This window comes from Cupressus sempervirens, chromosome 3 (assembly GCF_028749045.1).
Source record: "Cupressus sempervirens isolate cs-2001-9-10 chromosome 3, ASM2874904v1, whole genome shotgun sequence".
NCBI lineage: Eukaryota > Viridiplantae > Streptophyta > Pinopsida > Cupressales > Cupressaceae > Cupressus > Cupressus sempervirens.
In genome coordinates, this window is record NC_143120.1 from 436,926,996 (window position 1) to 436,950,449 (window position 23,454).

General features: G+C 31.2%; 1 protein-coding gene across 1 annotated transcript; it reads left to right on the plus strand.

Moving 5' to 3' along the window:
• Window positions 1-13,562: 13,562 nt before the first annotated feature.
• Window positions 13,563-14,333, plus strand: LOC149566927 (G-type lectin S-receptor-like serine/threonine-protein kinase At4g03230). Its single transcript, XM_089816575.1, has 2 exons — window positions 13,563-13,578; window positions 13,942-14,333. Exons 1-2 carry the CDS (start codon window positions 13,563-13,565, stop codon window positions 14,331-14,333), a joined length of 408 nt encoding a protein of 135 aa, XP_089672701.1.
• Window positions 14,334-23,454: the final 9,121 nt, after the last annotated feature.

A 23,454-nucleotide genomic window follows, 5' to 3' on the forward strand; every position in this document is an offset into this window, starting at 1 on the left:
CATTTTTTGGGAGTGACCACATGAAAGATTTTCATATGATGACAAATATTGAAGTAGTTAATAATAATATCACGTGTTCACCATTATACTAATGTCATCATCCATCATTCTCATTGTACAAGTGAAGGCCATTTAAGAGTCCTACAGTGATCATATCAAGACAACACAAGGAAACTAGTCAAAGGAGTGGTACAGTAACTTTAAGACTTTACACCACTATATCTAAACTGTATATGGTCTATAAGTTGGTATACAATTTGTATGAGTAGGACTAACCATATAAATAGAACATTACAAAGAAAACATTTATATTGTAGTTTTATTTTCTAGAAAACTATAATGTAGATGTTACCCACACTATGCAAGTGGATGTTATTAGAGGGGAAAAAGTACAAAGCTATGTCATCCTTTTGTAATGGAAAAGGCTAACACAATTATAAATTTTCACCTTCACTGATATAAGACTACTATTATTAATTAGAATATGAAAATGAAGTAAACTAGAGAAATGTGTATAATTTGATCGAGTTTAGGATTATAATTTTTAACAATTATTTAGAATAAGAATTGATATATATTCATAATTTTTATAGATAATTTTTTAGTTGCTGAAAAATGCTGAAAAATTAGGGATCTAGTTACCACCACAAAACTATATGGAAATAAACTTATTTCCCTTTGATCTTAGACTATATTTTAGATAAAATATATATCTAGAGCACTCAAAGAAAAAAGAGGCTTTAGACCTATATTTTCACTTTTATAATGATTCAAATCTTAACTCACTTGAAATCGATAGTTTTCATCTCCCACCACATTTTTCAAAACAAATATATTCTAACTATAATTAAAATTATAATTTCTAGAAGAGGACTCTCTCCTCTAGAACATTATATAATTTTTAATTTTTTAAAGATAATTTAATATATTTTCTTTCTCAAAATTGATATCTTTTCGAGTGTTAAAATATGTGCTTGTACAATTTTTTAATTACAATATACTATATCTAATTAAAACCCTATAAAATCTATATGAGAATATTCTTGACTTTGACCTCTATAAAATGTTGTTTATAAGTTATTTTTAAAAAAATCATAAAAAATAGTAAGAGTTATTGAAACATCAAATTTCTGAAATAATTGTATTTCCTTAGTAATTGGAAACAAACTAGTGTAAAACATGCATTTAATTGACATTTTCAATTGAAAATATGTGAGACCATATATAACTTAGCTAGAATGAATTTATTTGGATCATATATTTGAACAAAATTGATTTTTAGATATAAATACTCAAATTTAGTCATTTTAATAAGTCAGCCTGAAAGGTGACACAACTTTTTACTTTTACCCATATCTAGATGATGACCTAGATACTATTTATTAGTGATGATGACTTAGATACTATTATGTCCCCTGCTTGTTGAAGTGGTAAAGGCAAAAAAAAATGTCAAGCTGAAGGGAGTATCTCAAAAGTGTTCCTAGGGATTGGTATTCGTGGACACACTATCAAGAAACTTATTGAGCAATAGGATAGCTTGGGCTAAAGGTTTGATGAGGTGACCAATTTTACGATCAAGGCAATGCACTCGCTACCCACCACCCTTCACCTCCTGCATTTTGAGAAAGATGGTTTGGTTTCCTCTATTGGAGTTGACACCATGACATCCATGTAGTAGTTCTTGGAATATGAGTGTCTTAGTGTGTTCCTAGAAAAACTAAATAAGGAGAAGAAAGAGAGCTAGCTCTCTTGGTTTTATTTTTTGTTTATTTTGTTAAGTGCTTTACTTGAGGCCTTTGTTTTAGTTTATTACTGGACTCTCCCTGTGAATGCATGTGATGATTACTATAATTATGTATATTTTTTATTTTAAGACTCTTATTCAACCTAGTGGCAATAGTAGTTTTTGATTATGGGTTACGTTAATGTGGGGTATTTTGATATTAAGAAAGGGGGAAGGATGAAAATGTGTTTTAAGTGACTTGTTGCTATCTTTTCAGCTAGTTTTTGGGCCACACCCCATTTTGGCCAATTTTGGATGTAAGAAACAAACATATTATATTATTAAATTTAAACATGAATAATGCACTTATAATAGTACATGGAAATGAATCTTCTTATAACACTAACCTTGATCAAGATGAATTATTTTAATACAAGGTTGCAGAAATATAAAAACACTTGTCTATAAATAAAAACACTATGAATTAAAACATTTATGAGTTTTCAAAAGTCTAAAAATGGAAAATAGCTTGCATATGTTGGGTATGATAATAAATTTGGTATGAGCATTTTTAACATTTGAACTCTCAAATCACATAATCTACTCAAATCTGTCTCTGTGTTTTTCTCACAAGATATATAAATGTTTAATTTTTCTTATAATATAAAGACCAATTAATAGCTTCAACTGTTTGATTATATATTATAAAAATAGTTATTTATTTTTTAAATTATTTCTATTATTTTAAATTAAGTTTAATATTTTTCTTATAATATAACTTTTTATTTCTATTATTTAAATATACATGAGCACATAATAATTAATAAAGTAAATTCATTTTATTATAAATATCAACATAATACTTTTTAAATTTTATAATATCAATAATAAAATCTAGATTAATTTTGTTGGTTTGAATTAATTATTTTAATTAAAAATTATATTTTCATAACAAGTCATCCTTTACAACCTAAAGTTAAGCAAATTGTGGAGAAAACCAAAGTAAGTATGTAACTCTAAAATGTGTTCCTCATCCACCATTCACTTCTCCATACATCTACATAAACTCTAATAAATATAATTGTTTTATGGAATGTAAAGAAAATATAGAAACAATGCTTATAAATGTTTCTACATTAGCCAACACAATATGCTAAACTTTAGTGTGTTGTTTAAGCTGATCCAACTAGGCCCAGTAAGTGAACAAGGAGCCTAAAAAGAAAGAAAAGTAAGATTCATCAAGACACACTCCATAACTAAACAAGGTTGTACTCAACGTGAACCAAATTAAGGTTAAAGTTTTGAAGAATCTTGCTTTGATTCCTTTGTTGTTTTCTGGGTTTTTTGAATGTTTTATTATTTTTTGTTATCTTTTTTATATTAATTTTGTATTGTATTATTCCCTGGGCAGCTTTTTGGTTATTGATTCTATGGATTCTATTGCTAATCAAATTGTTACTAAAATATTATGCTAAATTGTCTTAGGTCCCTTCAAAACATTTTTTTTCACTACTGAATATTATTGTTATGCTCTCTTTAAACTTGATTTGCTTTTGTTTTGATGCCTTGTCTCGTTCTTCAATGAAAAAAATAAATAAAGTAAAATAAGAGATTAACATTAATGTAAAATTGAGAAAGTCGAAAAGTCCAAGTCTATTGTAATTAAAGATACAAAGAACACATACTGTTGTCACATATAAGTGTGCTATGCATGTGTAATAAATAATTGATCTTCAAAATATTATACTGATGTTATATTAAAATTTAAATTCTAAAATAATTATTTATGATGCAACCAAAATTATAAACTTGAAAAATTAATAGAATTTTAAAATAAAATGTATTATAATCAACTAAATTTAGTAAGAAAATATCTTACAATTTCTATGATTATATTTAAGATTAGAACATGTTGGCATTAAACGGATGAATCCAATCCTCTATCAAATTCTATAAAAGCAAAATGAACCTCATGATATAAGTAAAAACTTCTAAATTATAAAATATTTTTCAACGTTGTAAAACTGGTCATTGTGCCATCACTTGCAAGTGCATCAAAATTAACTTGGCCACCACGGCTGGGCTTAATCAGCACACTCGAAGCTTTGACTGCTTCAGTGGATTGGGTGAGCCCTCCTCATCTCCATCACCGTTCTCCATCACCGTGAGTTTCGTTCATTTACTCCTGCCTATGTTTAAATTTTGAACTATTTATCCCGCCCACTGTATAAGACAAAACATAAATGGTTTGCATTGACAAGCATGTTCTTTATCTGTACAATCAAAGTGTGAGGTTTAAAAAGGGATATGGACATCTATCAAACAACCGTAATGGAAGAGGGAAATTTTTTGTAGACATATCTTGAAATTGTGGAAGCCTCAATGTAACTGTAGATATTATGAGCTCATAAATTGTTTAACATGATGCCTCAAATATTTTATTTCTCATTGAACGTAATCATTGTAGGTAATAGATAGTTTTTGTTTTTTTGCAATGATTCCTTAAATTTCAATCACATATAATTTGTCAATGTGAAGACATCCTTCGACATCTGCGTCAACATCCTCCCTCCCTGTGCCAAATTGGGAGTTTTGGAACGAGATATGGTGACGGAAAAGATGTCTCGAAAGTACTATGATCCCATTAGAAAGCACGTGAACAGGTTTATGTATCACCTAGGATAGATCTAGATCATAAACTATTTGACAGAAGACTTGAGAGAAATGCAAAATCACGATGAGGGACTTGAATTGTTTGACATTGCCTCAAAGGAAAGTGGTTTTGATCCAGCAAGCAAATTATTATCTGAAGGCCAATTATCCCCTTGTCAAATGGGTTTGTATATTAATCAAATTTCATTGCGTACAACCCTATGACGATGTTTTTAGTTCTCCCGAGTATATTATTTATGTGCATTTCAAATGTTTTGTATTTGCTTGCATTCTAATAATTTTGACGATTTAATTTGTCTAGAATACAAAGAATGACTATTGTAAGTATGTCAGAATTAATTGTTGTGTTTGTACATAAGCACACAAATTGTTAATATCTAAAAAATATGTATTATAATTATATATAATTTATCTTATGGAGTCTTAATTTTATTTTTGCATAATCCATAGATATAAACATTTGGAATATCAATTATAATTATACTACTATTTACTTATTTATTTTTAAACATGAAGTACCAATTTGACAAAATTGACAAGAAATTAATAACTTGATTAATTTGAGAGGGAAACTATTTTGACAAATTTCAAATTTTGGTTTAAAATTTAAAAAAAGAAAAAAAAAAAGAAGTGAAAAGTATTGATCCCAAAGTCAACATTCTTTAGAAACTAAGGATTCAATAATTTGAATAAATTTATTTAGTGATTGGAGCCTTTGATACAATAGACGAAGTCAATTATGTTTATTATGTGTTTTTTATATTAATAAGCTATGAAGAAAGCATTCATAATATTTTCACATTAATTGTAATGTATATAATTTTTTATCTATCGGCCCTTTTTTGTTGTATTATCTACATCAATATATATATATATATATATATATATATATATATATATATATATATATATATATATATATATATATATATATATATATATATATATATATAAGAGAAGATAAATTTATTAATGTCCAATAGGAGACCAACAAGGGTCTATGGGACTGAAAACTTATAGAACAAGAAGCAAAGAATCAATAGACCACCAAACAATGGTTGGGAAAGAAAACATAAGAGAAAAGAAAATCATATACAAGACCTAGACTAAGGGTTCTTTCTAGGTTGGAGGAAGTCCAGCACTAAAGGATAAGAAAAGTAGAAATAATGAATGACAAAGTATTCACACAATCAACATTTTAACGATCTAGGAAAATGATTCAAGTCAAGACCAATGAACAAAAGCCTTTGATTCCAAGAAAGGGAATGTTAACAAATGAAATTTTATTGTAAATTCAAAGAATCTTCTTAAGCATATGATATGGTTGGCATATCTATAAAATGAATAATTGTCTGTGGGATTGAAAACTTATAGAACAAGAAGCAAAGAACCAATAGACCACCAAACAATGGTCAGGAAAGAAAACATAAGAGAAAAGAAAATCAGATACAAGACATAGACTAAGGGTTCTTTCTAGGTTGGAAGAAGTCCAACACTAGAGGAAAAGAAAAGTAGAAATAATGAATGACAAAGTATTGAAACAATCAACATTTTAAGGATCGAAGAAAATGACTCAAGACACGACCAATGAACAAAAGCCTTTGATTCCAAACAAGGAAATGTTAACAAATGAGATTTTATTGTAAATTCAAAGAATCTTCTTAAGCATATGATATGGTTGGCGTATTTGTCAAATGAATAATTGTAGTTATAACAAATTTTAAGTATATCAACTTACAATCGTACTACTTCTCCATTGAGTAATCTCTTGTTTAGATGTTTAATTTAGAGCTTGGTTCCAAAATAGACATTGTTCCATTCCTCAATCAACTATTATGTCACAATAAATTACATCTTATCATTATATATCATCTATATGATTAGAAAACCACAAATGACCATTATTGTTTTTTTGTATAATTCAAAATGATTGGATGTTATAATAACATCATTAATTTGCATAACTTTTATTACAATAAAAAATGTAAATATGAAATTTCATATCTCTACATGTATTCATAAGAGAATTAGGAGAGATGAATTTGACATTTTAAGCAAGATTTTAAAAATGAGATTGTTTTTCCCTATAATCTCATGTATATTTCTTTACCATTTGTAAATATGTGTTATCAGATGAACAAATCTAGGCTTCACTCACATCATAAAAAAGTCAAGCATATAAAACATATTTCAATATTATGCTTGTGCAATGCACTACCAAGGAATCCAATAGGACAACATTTAATTGCTAAAGAACAATGCAAATTTTTTTAAAAAACAATAATAATTTCAACTTAATTTTTTTGACTACAACTACACATAATGATAACTAAGAAAATAATACATTACATTAATTACATGTGTAAGTACCAAATGTTACAAATTAAACTATGTCCTCTTAGGTTCCCCAACATTGCTATAAAGCAACAACTAGTCACATGATAGAACCAATTAAATAACAATGAAATAATGCACAATATTAACATATAATTAAATTTTTTATTCTTTTTTCTTTTAGGGCCTTATTTTTTTAGTAGCTTTGCTAGGATATCCGTGAGGGATTTTTGGCTTGGAAGAATATAGATGATAAGATTGAAGATGGTTGGATCTCAGCTAAAGGTAAACATTTTAAGAGGTCTTCACCTTATTTCAATATGATCCTTCATTCTCATAAGAAGGAAGCCAAAGGAAAACTTTAACATTTCTCTTTAGGACTCATTTTATTCCAATTTGTGGGTGCATTGTAGAAAAACCCTAGGGGTAGTTTGAACTTTAATTCTATCATCTTTTGACTATCATTATTTGACTTCTTGTGTATAGTTTTTTTTTTTTTTTTTTCTTTATCCTTTATAGGATATTATTTGTAACTAAGTTTGTGGTTGATACATGAAAAGTGTTCTTTTTCTGGCATGATTTTGGTACTCTATTGTTTGGTCTTCCCCTCACTTTGAATGCCTAGGGTTTCAAGACACCTTCAAAACTTTTTTTACCTAATTTAAAAACATATAATAAAATTAATTTATTTTAATAGTCAAAACAAAATACTCTTAATTCATAAAATATAACACAAGCACATAATGATAGCTGATCACTATCTAATATTTACATTTTATTAAATTATTCTTAATTTATTTTTTTGGTGATCACTAATGACTAGATCTATGAACCAATGGGGTTACATAAGAGGATATCATCCATATAAAAAGTTCCAAGGAATCCTTTATATATATATATATATATATATATATATATATATATCCTAATATTTGGTTGAGAGCACTAACCATGTTCCTTGCCCCCCGAAAAAAGAGGGACAAACCATTGAAAAATATTAATATCATCTCCACCACCCACATTAATCTCATTAAATCCTTTTCATAATGTGGACTTCTTGCATTGAACGAACTATAGAACCAATTATTGTCAACAACATGCAACATCCAATACATTTTTTCTTATTGTAGGGAATGATGATGTTAGTATGATTATGAGAATTGGCTCTTGAAGGAGATCCTTCATTCTGACATGTCAATGGTAAAACATTCCACATTGACCTTTATATGTGAAATAGAGGAAAAGGTCCCCTTATATCCTCTAGTGGTCAACCAACCTCATGTTTTCCCATACACAAGTAGATACTCAATGTCATTCAATCACAATTCTTGTCACATGCACATGAACACCTAGAATATGAAAACTAAACATCACCTTTCAAGCACCATGGATTTAAACATGTGTGAAATTAGTGATATTTAGAAACCAAACCATGATGTCAATAGGGATTGCGATGATCTTGGTAATGTGAGATGAATCCCTACATTATAATAAATCATTGATACATATTTACAGTTAAATTTGCCTTCTTCTCATCAATGAGAACGTATAATAAATCATCTCTACATAGACTCTAAGATACATAAGATGGTACAAATGTACAATAAGAACCATTGATCCACATAAGTCATGAAATTGCAACGAAGATGCAAAGTCCATACAATTTATTCATAAAAAAAGTTTGAACCTTAATCAAGAAGAAACAAAACTATCAGTTGTCTTGAAGTTTATCCCATAGATGGTCATGCAACTATCTACCTTACATAATTTGAAATAAAATGACACTAAAAATTCTCATAATTTAGGAAGGAATGAGAAGTGGATGACACTCCATTACATATTTAGGGCCAAAAATTTAACCATACATTTTGCATTTCGTCTTTCAATACCTAAGAAAATATAATGAAATCTAAATACTTAGAGGTCATTTGAAACTAGAATAGAAGCACCACTGAAATTTATAACAAAGGCTTTGAAAACAAAAAAATATGTGCAACTTTTATGAATAAAGACAAGGACAGTAATAACATATGTGTAGAAGTGCACCATTAGATGTGTTGATTGAAGAATAATAATGAGGGACCATTGAGGATGATTTTGGAAGATATGGTTATCATTGTTGGAAAACCATTATATAGGTGAGTTGGTTTAACCAAGAGGTGAATAGATATACATACGTAAGGTCATATTTCAAACAATGAATAGGAAGTTGTTAAGGTTATTGGTGAAAAACACAATTGATGAATAGAGAAATAGGTAATGTGCCAATAGGTGAATGATCAAGCCATGAATGAAAAATGTTATATTATCGATGAATTGGAAGATATCGGTAAATAGGAATATGAGTGGTAAACATGATATCAATAGGTACAAGTTAAACAAGAAGGACAATAGGTGAACTACCCATCATTCATGATAGCAAACATGTATAGTTAACTAGTTTTGATCAAACAATAGAGCAATCATAATGGACATAGATTCTTTGAATCTAGACTAGAAGGGAAATGTGTTAAATGGAACAAAGGGTAGAATGAAATAATTCATAGGGATTTGTGAGCCAAAATTTTGAAGAATTCAAGTAAGTTTTTAGTGAATAAAAATAAAGACATGTTCTACCTAGGGAATGATAGAAAGACTTAGATCTAGTCAACATGGTCAAAGATAAGTGAATGTTCAAGTTAGTCATTAAACACAAGATCATGAGGGGCCAATAAGTGCCGATATGGAAACTAACTACTTTTGTTTAGTTTCCAAAAGTGCTTAAGAAAATATGTTTAACTTATTGATACCAATCCTAATACCCAACCAAAAAATAAATATCGATACATATAGGATAGCTAATAGGTATCGATTATCCAATATTATCAAATACCCATAATGTACATCAGATTTTTGATACCTGTATGTTTACAAACAAAACCATATACATTTTACCCCAATTGTTTCCCCCAAAAAATGACATTTTATTGTATTTCTCTCAAGTATACAAACATTTTCAAATGTCAGAGCTAGGTTTCCATAAAATTCATCAAATTCCTCATAGGTAAGTTTGATTTCTTTATCTTTCTTTTAATAAATTTTCTATTCAAAGTTGTATTTTTTAGTGAAAACATAGGTATTTTTGTGTTTTTTTATTATAATCTATCAAATCAATTTTTAATTTTAATTTTATAGCAATTTAATTAGGCATGACTAACACCAACAAGCCTCAAAACCCTTGCCATATAGAAGATTTGATAGAAGACAATATAAACAAACTAGTGTTTTTTTTTTGAGACACTGAGTAACATAAAGATACTCTTCATTGTTGTGAGTAAATGCATTCCCAATATAGGGATAGGTTGGATTATAATAAGGTCAAAGTCCTTAAAATAAGTAAATAAGGCATAGCTAGCCTATTTGTGAACCCCAAAACTAGACTCAAAATTGACTCTAAAAAAACCCAAATTGTCAATAAGATGGTGCTTGAATGAAGCAATGCACGCAAACTTTTGGGATTACTCATGAATATATTTGATAAACTACCATAGAATAATTTGAGGTCCTTTTTTTATTTCTTGAGGAAATTGTATGTTGCTTTTGTGAAAGGGCATAGAATAAACTATTGGATCATGAGGCCTAACATCACCTATGCCCACCACCCCCCCACCCCCCCAACTGATATCTCCCCCCTTCTCTAAGGTAGCATCTTGATTTCATTGTAGAGGATAGATCAAAGGCTACTAGATCTATTCACACGTTGAGTGGTATATTGGTCACCTATACTATGTCAATGTTACCTCCTTGGTTCGATGACGTTGGCGTAGGTATATTGATTAATACTTCACATATTTGTTTGCCTCATACTTGTATTATCTGCAATAATTTATGCTTTGATCCCCTAAGTGATTCTGATGCATATCAATATGTATTTAGGGATGAGGATACAACATATGTAGTTGTAGAAAATATAGCATCTCATGGTAAGACGTCTCATGTAGGAGATGAGGAGGGCTAAACAAAGCCATGGATTGCATCTATTATTGTAAGTCTATAGATTTTATTCATCACAATGTAGTTAATTTAAAATAAATATTTATATTACAATAATTTTAACAACTGCACACTTATGTCAATGTATGTGATTCTTTTATGTTTAGCTTATGACTAAGGAGGATATGACATAGGTGGACAATTCCACATTCTTGACCATTTTGTTTGGTCTTGATACCTCCATGATATAGTGTTTTATGGACTCATTAATTTCCTTCTTTTATACTAAATTATACATGGTTTGTCATCTTATTCTTCTCTTATGAGTTTCACCCATTAGTAGCAGGAAATATGAGGGGGTTGAGCTACCATGCTTTGACAAGGGAAAGGTAATAATGTATTTTAAAGTAAACAAATGTAGATGTATACTTGTCACTTATGTGTACTAATAAAATGTTATTACTTTATTTTTATACAGAGGGCGACCTTTGATGATGATGCAACACATATTTGCCTACCCAAACTCTCAAGCATTTAATTTTGTAGTAAGAGCCCTATGTTATGTATATTTATCACTTATCTGTTATTTTCCTTTTGTTACTAAAATTATATGAAATTGATTGTCATGATTTTAACAACTATGTTTTCAAAATTCTATAAAATTTATTGTCATGATTGTACAACAACTATATCTATGCAAACACATTTGGCAATAGCTATAGAATTCTTGTGACTATTTTGCTTAGGCATTTGAATTAAATTTGAAATTAATATATCCCTAAAAATGCTTATCTTGTTGGTGTTCAAATTAATGTTCCCTAAATGAAAAAGGTAGGCCTCTTGAAAATTAATAGGTGTGTTAAAATTAGGACAATGTGTCATCCTCATGATCATGTAGGGTAATTTGTGCTAATTACTAAGGCATGTACAATATACTATCTTTTATGTTGTGCTCAACTAGAATTATGAGAGAATTCGTAGAACTATCCCAAAGAAGATTTTATTTCGAGCAAAATATAACATTTAAATAATAATTGGCATTTATAGCCAATGTATATTTAATTGTGATATCTATAACTGGTTTTAAAGACACAAATAGTTGTGTATTACATATATTATACAACTATAAAAACTTCCATCCCTATGAATAAATGATAACATTATTACAACATCTTTAGATAGTATTATTTAAGAATAAATATAGAATAACTGCTTGTAGACATACTAGACATGATCTTGTGACAATTTACCTACTTAGATTCATGATGGTTCTCTTGTTTACCACATTAGATTGGAGCTTAAAATCTCATTTTAGTTAGTGTCATATGGAGATGCATAATGCATATGGAAGCCTTAAGATGATGAAATTATACATGACCTAAGCAAATCCATCATTCTCAAATCAAAACATCTAATATTTAGTAGTTCATGACTAATATTGTATGAAAAATTGCATCTAGCTATTGCCAAAGTACTACTATCAATATGGAGGAACATTCTATAGTTTTTAAATCATTCTTTTATACATGAATCTTTTAAAATTGGAGTTCAATCCAAAAATGTGCCTAAAAGATTCACTAAAAGAGAAAAGTTTTATAGTATAATGTAAAACTTAATTGGGCTCAAAATCATAACCATGTTAAATATAATATGAGTTGCCTTCATATATTAGTCTATTTAGATTCACTTTTTTTTGGGATAAGAAGTAATATTTGGGCACTAAAAGCTTTGATATAGTAGTTGCATAGCCTTATCAAGTAATCCATAGTATTTTATACTATATAAGAAAGCAGGTGGGAGTGACCATGGCAAGACATATAAGTTTCAGAGTTCATAGTGAGGAATGAAAAAGAACTCATACAATTAAGTTATGCAAATGGAGGGAAATTTGAATATAATGTCCATGATAAAAGAGACATTAAAGTACCAAGGTTCATGGATTATTTATTCTTGAAAAAAATAGCATGAGTATCAGAGTTTGTGATGATTGATAAATGTTATGACTTATCAAGAGATGGGAATTTAGAATATAGCATACTACCTAAATATCCAAATAGGAGCAAATCCAAGCACATAATCTCAAAAAGGGATAATATACCAAATAGTTGAGTCGAGGTTTGAAGGTGTCTATGCTTCAACAATTTACATACACGTCTATCAACATAGTTGTAGTTGTAAAATTGATGAAATTCCTTTCTCTAGATCCTCTGACGGATTGAGAGCTCCCATTTTGGTATAGATAAGGAGGATGCTGAGTTTTGAGCTTTTGCCATGATGAAACTTTTTCAATTGCCTAGCTTTTCCCATGTCAAAATTTGTTGAACCGTAATAAGTAGCAAAGGGTTGAGACACTATTTTACTTGCAAATGAGCAGGGGATCTCATTTTTGCTTTGAGACATCTTTGCCATCACCATATCTCATTCCAAAACTCCCAATTTGGCATAGGGAGGGAGGATGTTGGCAAAGATGTCGAAGGATGTCTTGACATTGACAAATTATACATGATTGAAATTTAACGAATCATTGAAAAAAACCAAAAACTATCTATCACCTACAATGATTACGTTCAATGAGAAATAAAATATTTAAGGTATCATGTTAAACAATTTATGAGCTCATAATATCTACAGGTTATAGTGAGGCTTCCACAATTTGTAGATATGTCTACAGAAAATCTCCCTTTTCCATTATGTTTGTTTGATAGATGTCCATATCCCTTTTCGAACCTCACACTTTGGTTATTCAGATAAAGAACATGTTTGTCAATGCAAACCATTTAAGTTTTGTCTTATACAGTGGGTGGGATAAACAATTCAAAATTTAAACATAGGCGGGAGTAAATGAACGGAACTCACGGCGATGGAGAACGGTGACCGTAAGTAATGAGGAGGGCCCACCCAATCCACCAAAGTAGTCAAAGCTTCGAGTGTGTCGGTTAAGCCCAGCCATCTACCACGGACTGCTTCTCTAAATCCTTTGAAACGTGAGGTAGGACTCGCGAGATGTAATGTCTATGCCAGCATCAAATCAGCATTTTAGTGTTTTTAAAATTAAATTAAAAATCATTTTACAATTGTATCTTAAATTTAAATTTATTTTAAAATTTTCGTTTTGATGCCGGCATCGCCTCTCACCAGAAACCAGACAATTATTTAAAAGAATGGTACATTTGAGTTGGGATTCTTCAACCCCAATGGAACCAACTGGTATATTGGCATCTGGTATGCCCAAATTCCAGAGAAGACTTATGTTTGGGTGGCCAACAGGGAGACTCCCGCCAGAAATCGGCATGGCATTTTCATATTGTCAAAAGATGGCAGATTGGCAGTGTTCGATGCGGAGGGCACATCTATTTGGTCAGTCAAGACTACATACAAGGCATCCCAGGCTGTGCTGTTAGATTCTAGTAATTTTGTTATACTGGGTGATCAGGACGATAAATATCAAATTGTATGGCAGAGTTTGGATAATCCTGTAGATACCTCCTTGCCAGGGATGATTTGCGGGGGACAACAAAAGATACTCTTGGAAAGTTCATTCGATCCCGCTCCTGAGCTTTTCTCTATACGCACAGATCCATCTGGGGCCAAACAAATCGTGCTGGTATGGAATAGTTCTGTACAGTATTGAGGGACCAGGATTTGGGATGGCAAAATTTATAGTGGAGTTCCAGAGATTGCAGAGAAATGTTATCTCAACACCAGCGTTATAAGTAATAGCTCAGGTATGTTTGAAAGTTATACGTTGAATCCTCGCTTCAATGCACTCGCACGTCGAGTAATGACCAGGTCCGGACAAGTTCAAGCGTATATATCCATTGCCAGTAAATGGATTCTTTCTTGGTCTGTTCCCAGATATGCATGCACCATGTATGGTGCCTGTGGTGCCTACGCTATCTGTGACTCCAGAAATCTTGAGCTCTGCAGCTGCGTAGAGGGCTTCAAACCCAGAGACAATCTCGCTTGTCTCTCGGAAGATTCGGACGAGCCCATTGAACTGCAACACTGACCGATTCGTCGACCTTGGTGTCACTTTGCCTGATGATTTTGCATCCTCACATCCTGCAATATCTGCAGACAAAGATTGCCAGAAAGCTTGCCAAAGCAACTGTTCATGCATCGCGTTTGCTTTCAACCCTCCTCCAGGTCCCTCATGGCAAATCTGGTCGGGAGATTTGCTCAACCTGTGCAACTCTACTCCATCCAAAAGTAGTTTAAATGTCTTCATTAGAGTAGGTGCCTCTCAACTTTCGAAGAAACACAGACGCACATGTAGTGTGGGCGCAGTGATTTTAGGTATTGTTGGTGTACTCGCCATTGCTCTGGTTATCTCTTCATTTTTAATTTGGTGGAGACATAAGGTACAATCAATGGACAGGCCTGCAGATTCCTCAGACCCTTTTCTGAGAATGTTTACTTACAAGGAGTTGAAAACTGCAACAAGGAATTTCAAGTCTGAGATGGGGAGTGGAGGATTTGGGTCAGTATTCAAAGGCTGTCTACCTGATGGTTCAATTGTGGCCGTAAAAAAGATGAAGGGTTCTAGACAAGATGAGAAGCAATTTCGAGCAGAAATCAGTTCTCTCGGAAACATACAACACGTCGATTTGGTCCGGTTACGAGGGTTTTGTGTACAAGGGTCGAAACGATTGCTGATTTAGGACTACATGTCCAACGGCTCTCTCAAGTCTTTCTTGTTCACAGATAAATCTAAAAATAAATGAGAAGTACTGAATTGGAAGACCCAATTTGAGATCGCACTAGGCACTGCAAGAGGGTTACTTTATCTCCATGAGAAATGCAAAGATTACATCATTCACTGTGATGTTAAACCTGAAAACGTTCTACTGGATGGTAATATGTCACCAAAATTGGCTGACTTCTGGTTGGCGAAGCTCATAGGTAGAGATTTCAGTCGTGTGTTAACGACTACAAGAGGAACGAGGGGATACTTGGCTCCAGAGTGGATCTCTGGTCTTCCCATCACTCCTAAGGTAGATGTCTATAGTTTTGGTATGACTTTTCTTGAAATCATTTCTTGACGAAGAAATTTGGACTTAAATGTGCAAGATTCAAGTAAATTTTATTTTCCTTCATGGGCTAGAACTCAAATTTGCCAAGGGAATGTGATTAATATTGTGGAGGAGGGTGTTGTAGATGAGGCTTGGAAGAGGTAAGAAGAGCATGTGTTGCAGCGATTCTGTGCATTCAAGAGGATGAGGAAGTGAGGCCAAGCATGAGGCAAGTGGTACAGATGTTGGAAGGAAAAAAGGAACCTCAAACTCCGCAGATGCCAAGCTCTATGCTCAGGCCAACACATAGGAGTGACACAAGCAGCTACAACAATGGCAATGGTACCATTTAGAATAATGTAGTTATGATAATGGTAATACAGTTAGCAATGATAGTAGTAAGAACAATTTAGCTTTGGCGAATATACTGGTTAGATTAATGTATTTAGAATAAGGAAAAAATATAGTCTAGCATGTAGAGAAAGATAATTAAATATTAAATGTTACTTAACTATATCTTGTATATCTATTTCAATAAACTTGTGCATATTTTATATCTTACAAACTTGTATAAACCTTTGAAAGCTTGATAAATATTTAGATCTCATTATCATTGACTTTTCTTATAAATTTTCTTAATTTAAATAGTATTTTGAATGGATACTTCATTTTTTTACTATTTTATTATGTATTTTGATATGTTGACCTTGAATAACTTTGACCTAATTGACCCTCTCAAGAAAATTCCTTCACTATTGTATTATAGGGGTCAAAGATGTGTTGGTTCTAGATTTTTTGGACACGTTCCATAGTTGTTATTCCACCATTTTCTTCAGTATTGTCTCTTGTGTGAACAAGAATAATGAAGTTATAATATTTAGTTCTGATCTATTAGGTTTTTTATGAGTTAGTTGCATGTATCTTAATGTACTTGTTCAAAGAAATGAACAGAATCAACAAATGAAATCATTTTCATTCTAATTCTTGTCTCCTATCTCTGTTGTTTGTAATCTTTTGTAATTTATGATCAAAGATCGTAGATCTTAGTTGCAGCTAGTTTAGAGTTGTATGTTTTGATGTTTTTTCCATTGATTCAAAGATTCAAGTAAATTCTTGATGTATCTTGATAGAGTTACATATATCATGGATGGATCTGATGAGTATGAGATTCAGTTTGAACATAGATGTCTGATTCACAAAACGAATGGCTAGATCACCAATATCTGGATGTATGTTGTGATTTGTAGAATACCCAATGGATAAGGCATTGATGAGTCATAGGATCTACATGTATCTTATTGTTTCATATGTGGGTTATGTTGATAACCAACTTACAATCAAAAGATTTTTCCCTTTCATGTTGTAGAGCTAAAAATGATACTTGCACTTAGCTTGTGAATCTCATGGGTCATGTTATTAGCCATTTCACACCTTTTTCATTGCATAAGCATAGAAGGATTTGGATTTTTTATCTGCTTAATATAGATTCAGATTTATGGTTTTTGCACTAGTCACATAATGGAAGCTAAGGTCTACCCTCCTAGATTTTGTAGAGCCTGAAGTGAAGGAGTTTAGTGTTATAGTTGGTCTTGATGTTTGAATAGTGTGTTGAATATGGGAAGTAGTTGCACCCTAGGTATATTTGTTCTTATTATTGGGTAGTTCCAATCTTGTTAAATCAAGATCCAACACAATCAATAGCAGGTAATTTTTTTATGTTGAATGAAAAGGGAATATTTATTTGGTTCATCAACCAGGAACAACCAAGGTATTGCAAGTTGTGCTATTATATTCTAGTAATGTCTTATTCCAAGATAGTGACAATAACTCTAAATAGTTTGGCCAAGTTTTGAGCTCATCCTATAGATACATTGTTTCTAGGTGTTGGTGATTAATTTCAGCATCAATTCAATCCATCATTTTAACTATCAATTGATTGTGATGTATCAATCAAACTCATACTTTAAATCTATGTATGTATGAGATGGGATTTTAATTCATAGTCCACGGATTTTCCAAATCACCAACACTACCCAAACTCAAGCTGTGCACTATGCTTTAAGTTCAAATTAGAACTTATATCATTAGTTTGATTCTGATTTTTTCTACATGACTTCTTTAAGCATTGGATTTATTCTTGCAAATATCTTGTAAAGTATAAAGATTAATGAAAGTTTATTCTTGATTCTACATCTTTGTTTGTCTCTATTTTTATCTGCAATTTGTGCTTTTCATTTTACAATAAGATCCTTAATCTATTATGCAGATCTAGCCACAGAATCTTACATGATACCAAAGCCCATGAGTAGGAAAAAGAAGCATTGATCTAATCTTGTTTAGAATAGATTATTTTCAATAGATTAGGGTTTTTAATGTATTTATTTTTGTAATCACAAATTGAGATGAAGTTCCATTTTGGGGGAGATCAATGATGCCTAGTATTTATTTTTATCCTCTTGTTGTCAAACTAATCTCAAAGAATTATCTATCTTGGAAAAATAGGATAGAGAATCATTACCTTGAGCAAGATCTATTTCCTTGACTCTTTGGACACATTAATGAGCCAAGTGATTGCAAATATAAAATTATAGGGCTCAATAGTAATGATATTGTATGTGGACTAAAATAGCTTACTATTTTTGAGGATATTTTATACCATATAAAGTACACAGAGTGCCCTTTGATTTATTTGACCATCATCACAAAATTTTATGGAGACATTGATTCTTCATTTGAAAGTGATGATTCCTTAGATATACATTCTTGTATGGGTGGTACTATGATTTTGGTTGCCCCATCTTGTGTGGATAAATTCTTCTTGGATGATCAATTTATGGATAACCTTGGTGCTCATGTTGTTTCTTTAGAGATTAGAGTTTCTTCATTGATAGCTTCCAATGATTCTTTGCAATAGGATAATTTGTGTCTTCTAGATTTAGTTCATTGGGATCGATTTCTATTAGGGATATTTTTTTTCTTTGTATTATCCCTCATTTTAGATCTAGATGATAGTATTGATTCTATACATCTTCTCTTTGATGACACTAATTCTTCTTCAGTTGTTGTGATGGAACTTTCTAACCCTCTTCTTCCATGTCTAGATGATCATTCTTCATAGATTGATACAAGTTTGGATACATTTGCACAACATTTTTGTCTTCTAAGGCGATAAATGTGTCTTTTTATAATGATATCCATTAGTTTCTAAAAGTTTATAGCTATTTCAAGATTTGCATGGATACTATGAACTAGTTTTTCGAGGCATCATACATTTTGAGATTTCTTCCTTTATATTCCTTTAATGATTGGGGAGAATTAATTAATATATATTCAATTTTGTTCAAAGATCATGTACCACCATTTACACACAATTTTGAATAGCTTTCATTGACTATGCATGGTATAGGGATCTATCTTCTCTTCCATTTTTCTTGGAGATCTTCTTTGGGTGAAAGAAATTATAGTATGGTAGTATTATTTCTTAATTAGCATCTATTTTGAGGGCATGTTTTATTCCTATTGTGTTTTAATTCTTTCATCTCTCTCTTTTCTTTATATTTTTATTTTTCCCAAAGTTAGAATCAAGGGGGGATGTTGGTGATTAATTTCAACTTAAATCAAATTCGTTGTTTTAACTGTCAATTGATTGTCATGTACTAGTCAAAATCATTCTTTAAAAAAAATCCATAGGAGAGGGGATTTTGATTAATAGTCCATAGATTTTGGATCACAATCACGGTCCAAACTCAAGTTGTGTACTACAATTTAAGGCCAAGTTAGAACTTATATCATTAGTTCCATTTTGACATTTTCTACATAATTTCTTTAAGCATTTCCTATATCTTTGCAAATATCTTTTAAAATATAATGATTAATAGAAATTTTTTCTTGATTCTACATCTCTATTTTGTTTTATTTTATCTGCAATTTGTGTCTTCTATTTTTTAGTAAGATCCTTAATCTATTATGCAAAATCTAGCTCTAAAATCTTACATAGGGATGGTATTTGGTGGTCATCATGAAAAACTATTTTCATGGAAAAACTCAATGGATCTTGCTCTAGGATTTTTTTTTGTTTGGCATAGGATTCATATGGGACCGAACAATTTGTGCTCACACATAACAACCCTCTATAGTATTAGGAGGCTAGAATTTGGGGCAAAGGAATTTTCAACAGACTTCTAGAAACTAATGTTATTCAAACCATAAATATTAGCATAAAAAATAACACCTTTGGTTTGTTTCAAACTTATATGTTGTTTTCTCCCTTCAATATACTTGTACATTTGTTTTAAATTCATTAGCTTCCATTCTCTATGCTTAGGCTAGAGTACAAAATTGACAACAAGCTATAATGATAGCAATGGTACTAATTGAAATATTTTAGTTAGAACAATAAAAGGGGATAATGCATTCTAAAATGTAGAGACACTACTGAAGCTTAGAACTTAACTTTGGTATTATTATTAGATTTCAAATCTATAGATTTTGATTCAAATTCATTGATCCCAAATACTCACAATTTTCTCTGATAGCTAATCATAATTTGATTTTTTATAAAAAAATATTACTAATTGAATTTGACAATCCTATGCATGATTTTCTTTTGTAAAATTGATCTTGTAAACTAATGTCAATATGGTCATTCATGTTGTGAATTAAAAGATTGGGATTATTTTAATAAATCAATATTTATGAGTTATTTTAATGTTGAATCATATAGATAAATAGTATTAAAATCAATGAGAGGTTTGTGGCAATAATGCAAAGAGGTTTTCTATCATGTTGAGATAACTTCTCATCTAGGGGTTGCATGAGAAGAAACTTATTTGTATCTCGAAAATGGTAGGTCCTTGCAAATTTTTCTTTGAATAAAAGAAGTGGTTTGGAAGCACTAGAGGATTAATTGTAAACACTCAGAGGAGATATTGAACTTTGAGGAGATGTGTCTCATTGTGTAGGGGAAGTTGAAACACTTTTGTTGTGTAAATAATTTTACATTTTGTGGTCAAGAAATTCACTAATGCAAGTGAGAAGGATTGGTGAAGGTGCTTCATCAAAGTATTCAAAGTGTTGAGTTTGAAACCATTGCAACCACTGATCTTTTTTGGATTAATTTAATAAAGGGAAGAATATTGGCATATTACAATAATTAGGTTACTTCTTAAGCTAGATTAAATATAATATAATAATTAATTAGTTGTTAGTTTCTCAAAAGTTGTTGTCATAGTTAGTTTTGCATATGGAAAATAATAACTAATATATAGCTTCAATATTTTAATGTAAGAATCATTTAACACAAATCCAAGTGAATTCAATGTAATACAATCTTGATATTTTTATCTTTTGACTCTCAAATTATCTTTCATTTTGTCACACATCTTCATCCATTTTAATAAATAATAATTTAATGGAACTATTTTTCAAAGAATAAATTAGACAGAATGATATAGAATGTTTTCTCATTTCTAATCTCAAGTTGTTAGAAAAAATAGAGAGAATACTGCATATATCAAACTCCATCAAGCATAGGAGAAAAATGAACGAATTAAGAAACAAGAAAAATATTCATATTTCTAAACTCAAAATAGAGTTTTAGCTGTCCAAAATGAAAAACACTAACCCAATAAGTGGAAAAAGTAGCACCAAGACCAATTCATATCCATAAACTCCCCTGTCATCATCTAAATCTTATGGTTATTTCTTGTTTTGCCTTTTCTAAATTTTAGTCATTTTACTATATGGTTATTCAATGAATGCATTTATCTTCAAATATTGAGGGTGACTAATATATTGGTGAGTGGGGTTTAAATTGATTCATTTGACATTCAACAAGGTCTAGCTAACATCAAGACAAGTGGTAATAGGAATTAATTACTTGCTTCTTTGATTTATTTTATTGTACTATATGGGCCACAACTATATTAGACTACAATGTTGACTGAGATCAAGAAGTTAGGTTAAAGAATTGTATTCTTTATCATTGGTTACATTTGATGTTATAGAGTTGAAAACAATTATATACCTACTCTCTTGACTTTATGATTCGATTATATAGTCTACAATCATATAGACTACAACTTTGAGTGAAACCAAAAATAAAAAAATAAAATTTGTGTTCTTTATCTTCAAAAATGACATTCTTGTTGTAAAAAGAAGATAATTACCCATTTCTCTTCATGTTGTGATTTGACTATGGGTTGTGGCCAAATTTGGCTATAACCTATAAGATTAAGAATTAAGGAATAATGATAAAAGAAACTATACCTTTATTAGTCATAGATGCGATAGTTATCTACTCAAATTTATGATTTGACTATATGATCTACACTCATCTCCCAATTATTTTGAATAAGATCAACAAATGAAAAAGCTTTTATTTGTAACAATGTTATTATGCAGATACAAGTGCAAGCTAATAAAGTTGCCTTGGAAGTTGCACACCTGCAGGAGCTACTCAACCACTGGGGCAATGCCCCTTGCATTGTGGCTCGAGTACCTCCAGATGCCTTGGTAGACACCTCAAAGCCTTGTGGCTGCTGCGAATAGCGCCACTCCTCAGGCTGCCACTCACACACTCTGTGCTCGCAGGCTTCCCACCACCGCTCTCCCAATGGTGGGGCTAGTAGCTAGAGGCATCACTCTGCTTCCCCACCCCATGGTGGCTCTAGTTTGTCCCCGGCTCCTCCTGTTGGTGCTCATCAAAATAATGGTGGCACTGGCGATCTCTCCTCCATGGCTTGAGGTCAAAGATGCGGAGGCTACCTCTGATCCCCCTGCTGCTGCTGCTCTTGATGACGGTTGGTCTGTGCCCAGCCTGCCCCCAAATCCCACCAATGATTGGGGTTTCAATGACAAAGATGATCCTCCCCCCTTGGCTTCCACTGCTTTGGCAGCCTAAGGTTGCTATATATGTTTTTTTTTTTTTTGATGAATAGTTGCTATTTCTGGCTGATGGTGTGTGTTTAGATCTAGCTTAGGCCGTTTGAACTCTCTCATGGGATGATCTTGTATCCCCTGACCCCTTTTTTGTGAATTGTATTCTAAGTATATTTTTTTAATAGAACGGGACTATTCATCAAAAAAAAAAAAAAAGCCATTATTTCAAAAAAAAACCAGAAAAAAACCTACTCCCTAGATCTTATTTGACTATATGATTTGCAATCATATCTGACAACAATTTTTTGAGTTAGACCAAATAGTTATTTAAATATATGGTCAGCAATCATATTTTGCTATAGTTTTGTGTATTATTTGCTCCTTGACTATAAGATCCGCAACCATATTTGGCTACCTTGATTGTAAATGGATAGCGAGCATTTACCTTGGAGTTGCTCTCACTGTCACGGGAAAAAGGTGAGACTTGACTTCCCACAGACATTGACATTATCTAAAGTGGTTTATTTTATTCAGCGATTAATTATAGTCGTCAAATCTAAGAAACAAAAATTTCTTGACATGCATAGAAGTCAAAGAGACGTTTCTTTTTCACCTCAGCGATACTCTTTATTGCAAATAAATTAGCGATGTAAAATGGGGGAAAAATATGTTGAGCTCTTTTATAATGAAATATAATAATGAATCTATCTTTCTTTTGATTTCAAATGTATATCATAAAATATAAATAGTCTTTACATTATTATTATTATATCTAATTAAATAATATGCTTTTCTAGGATGTTGCCTTCTATAGGGAAGTCTTTAAGACAAAATATTTAAGCTTAAATTAACATATAAATT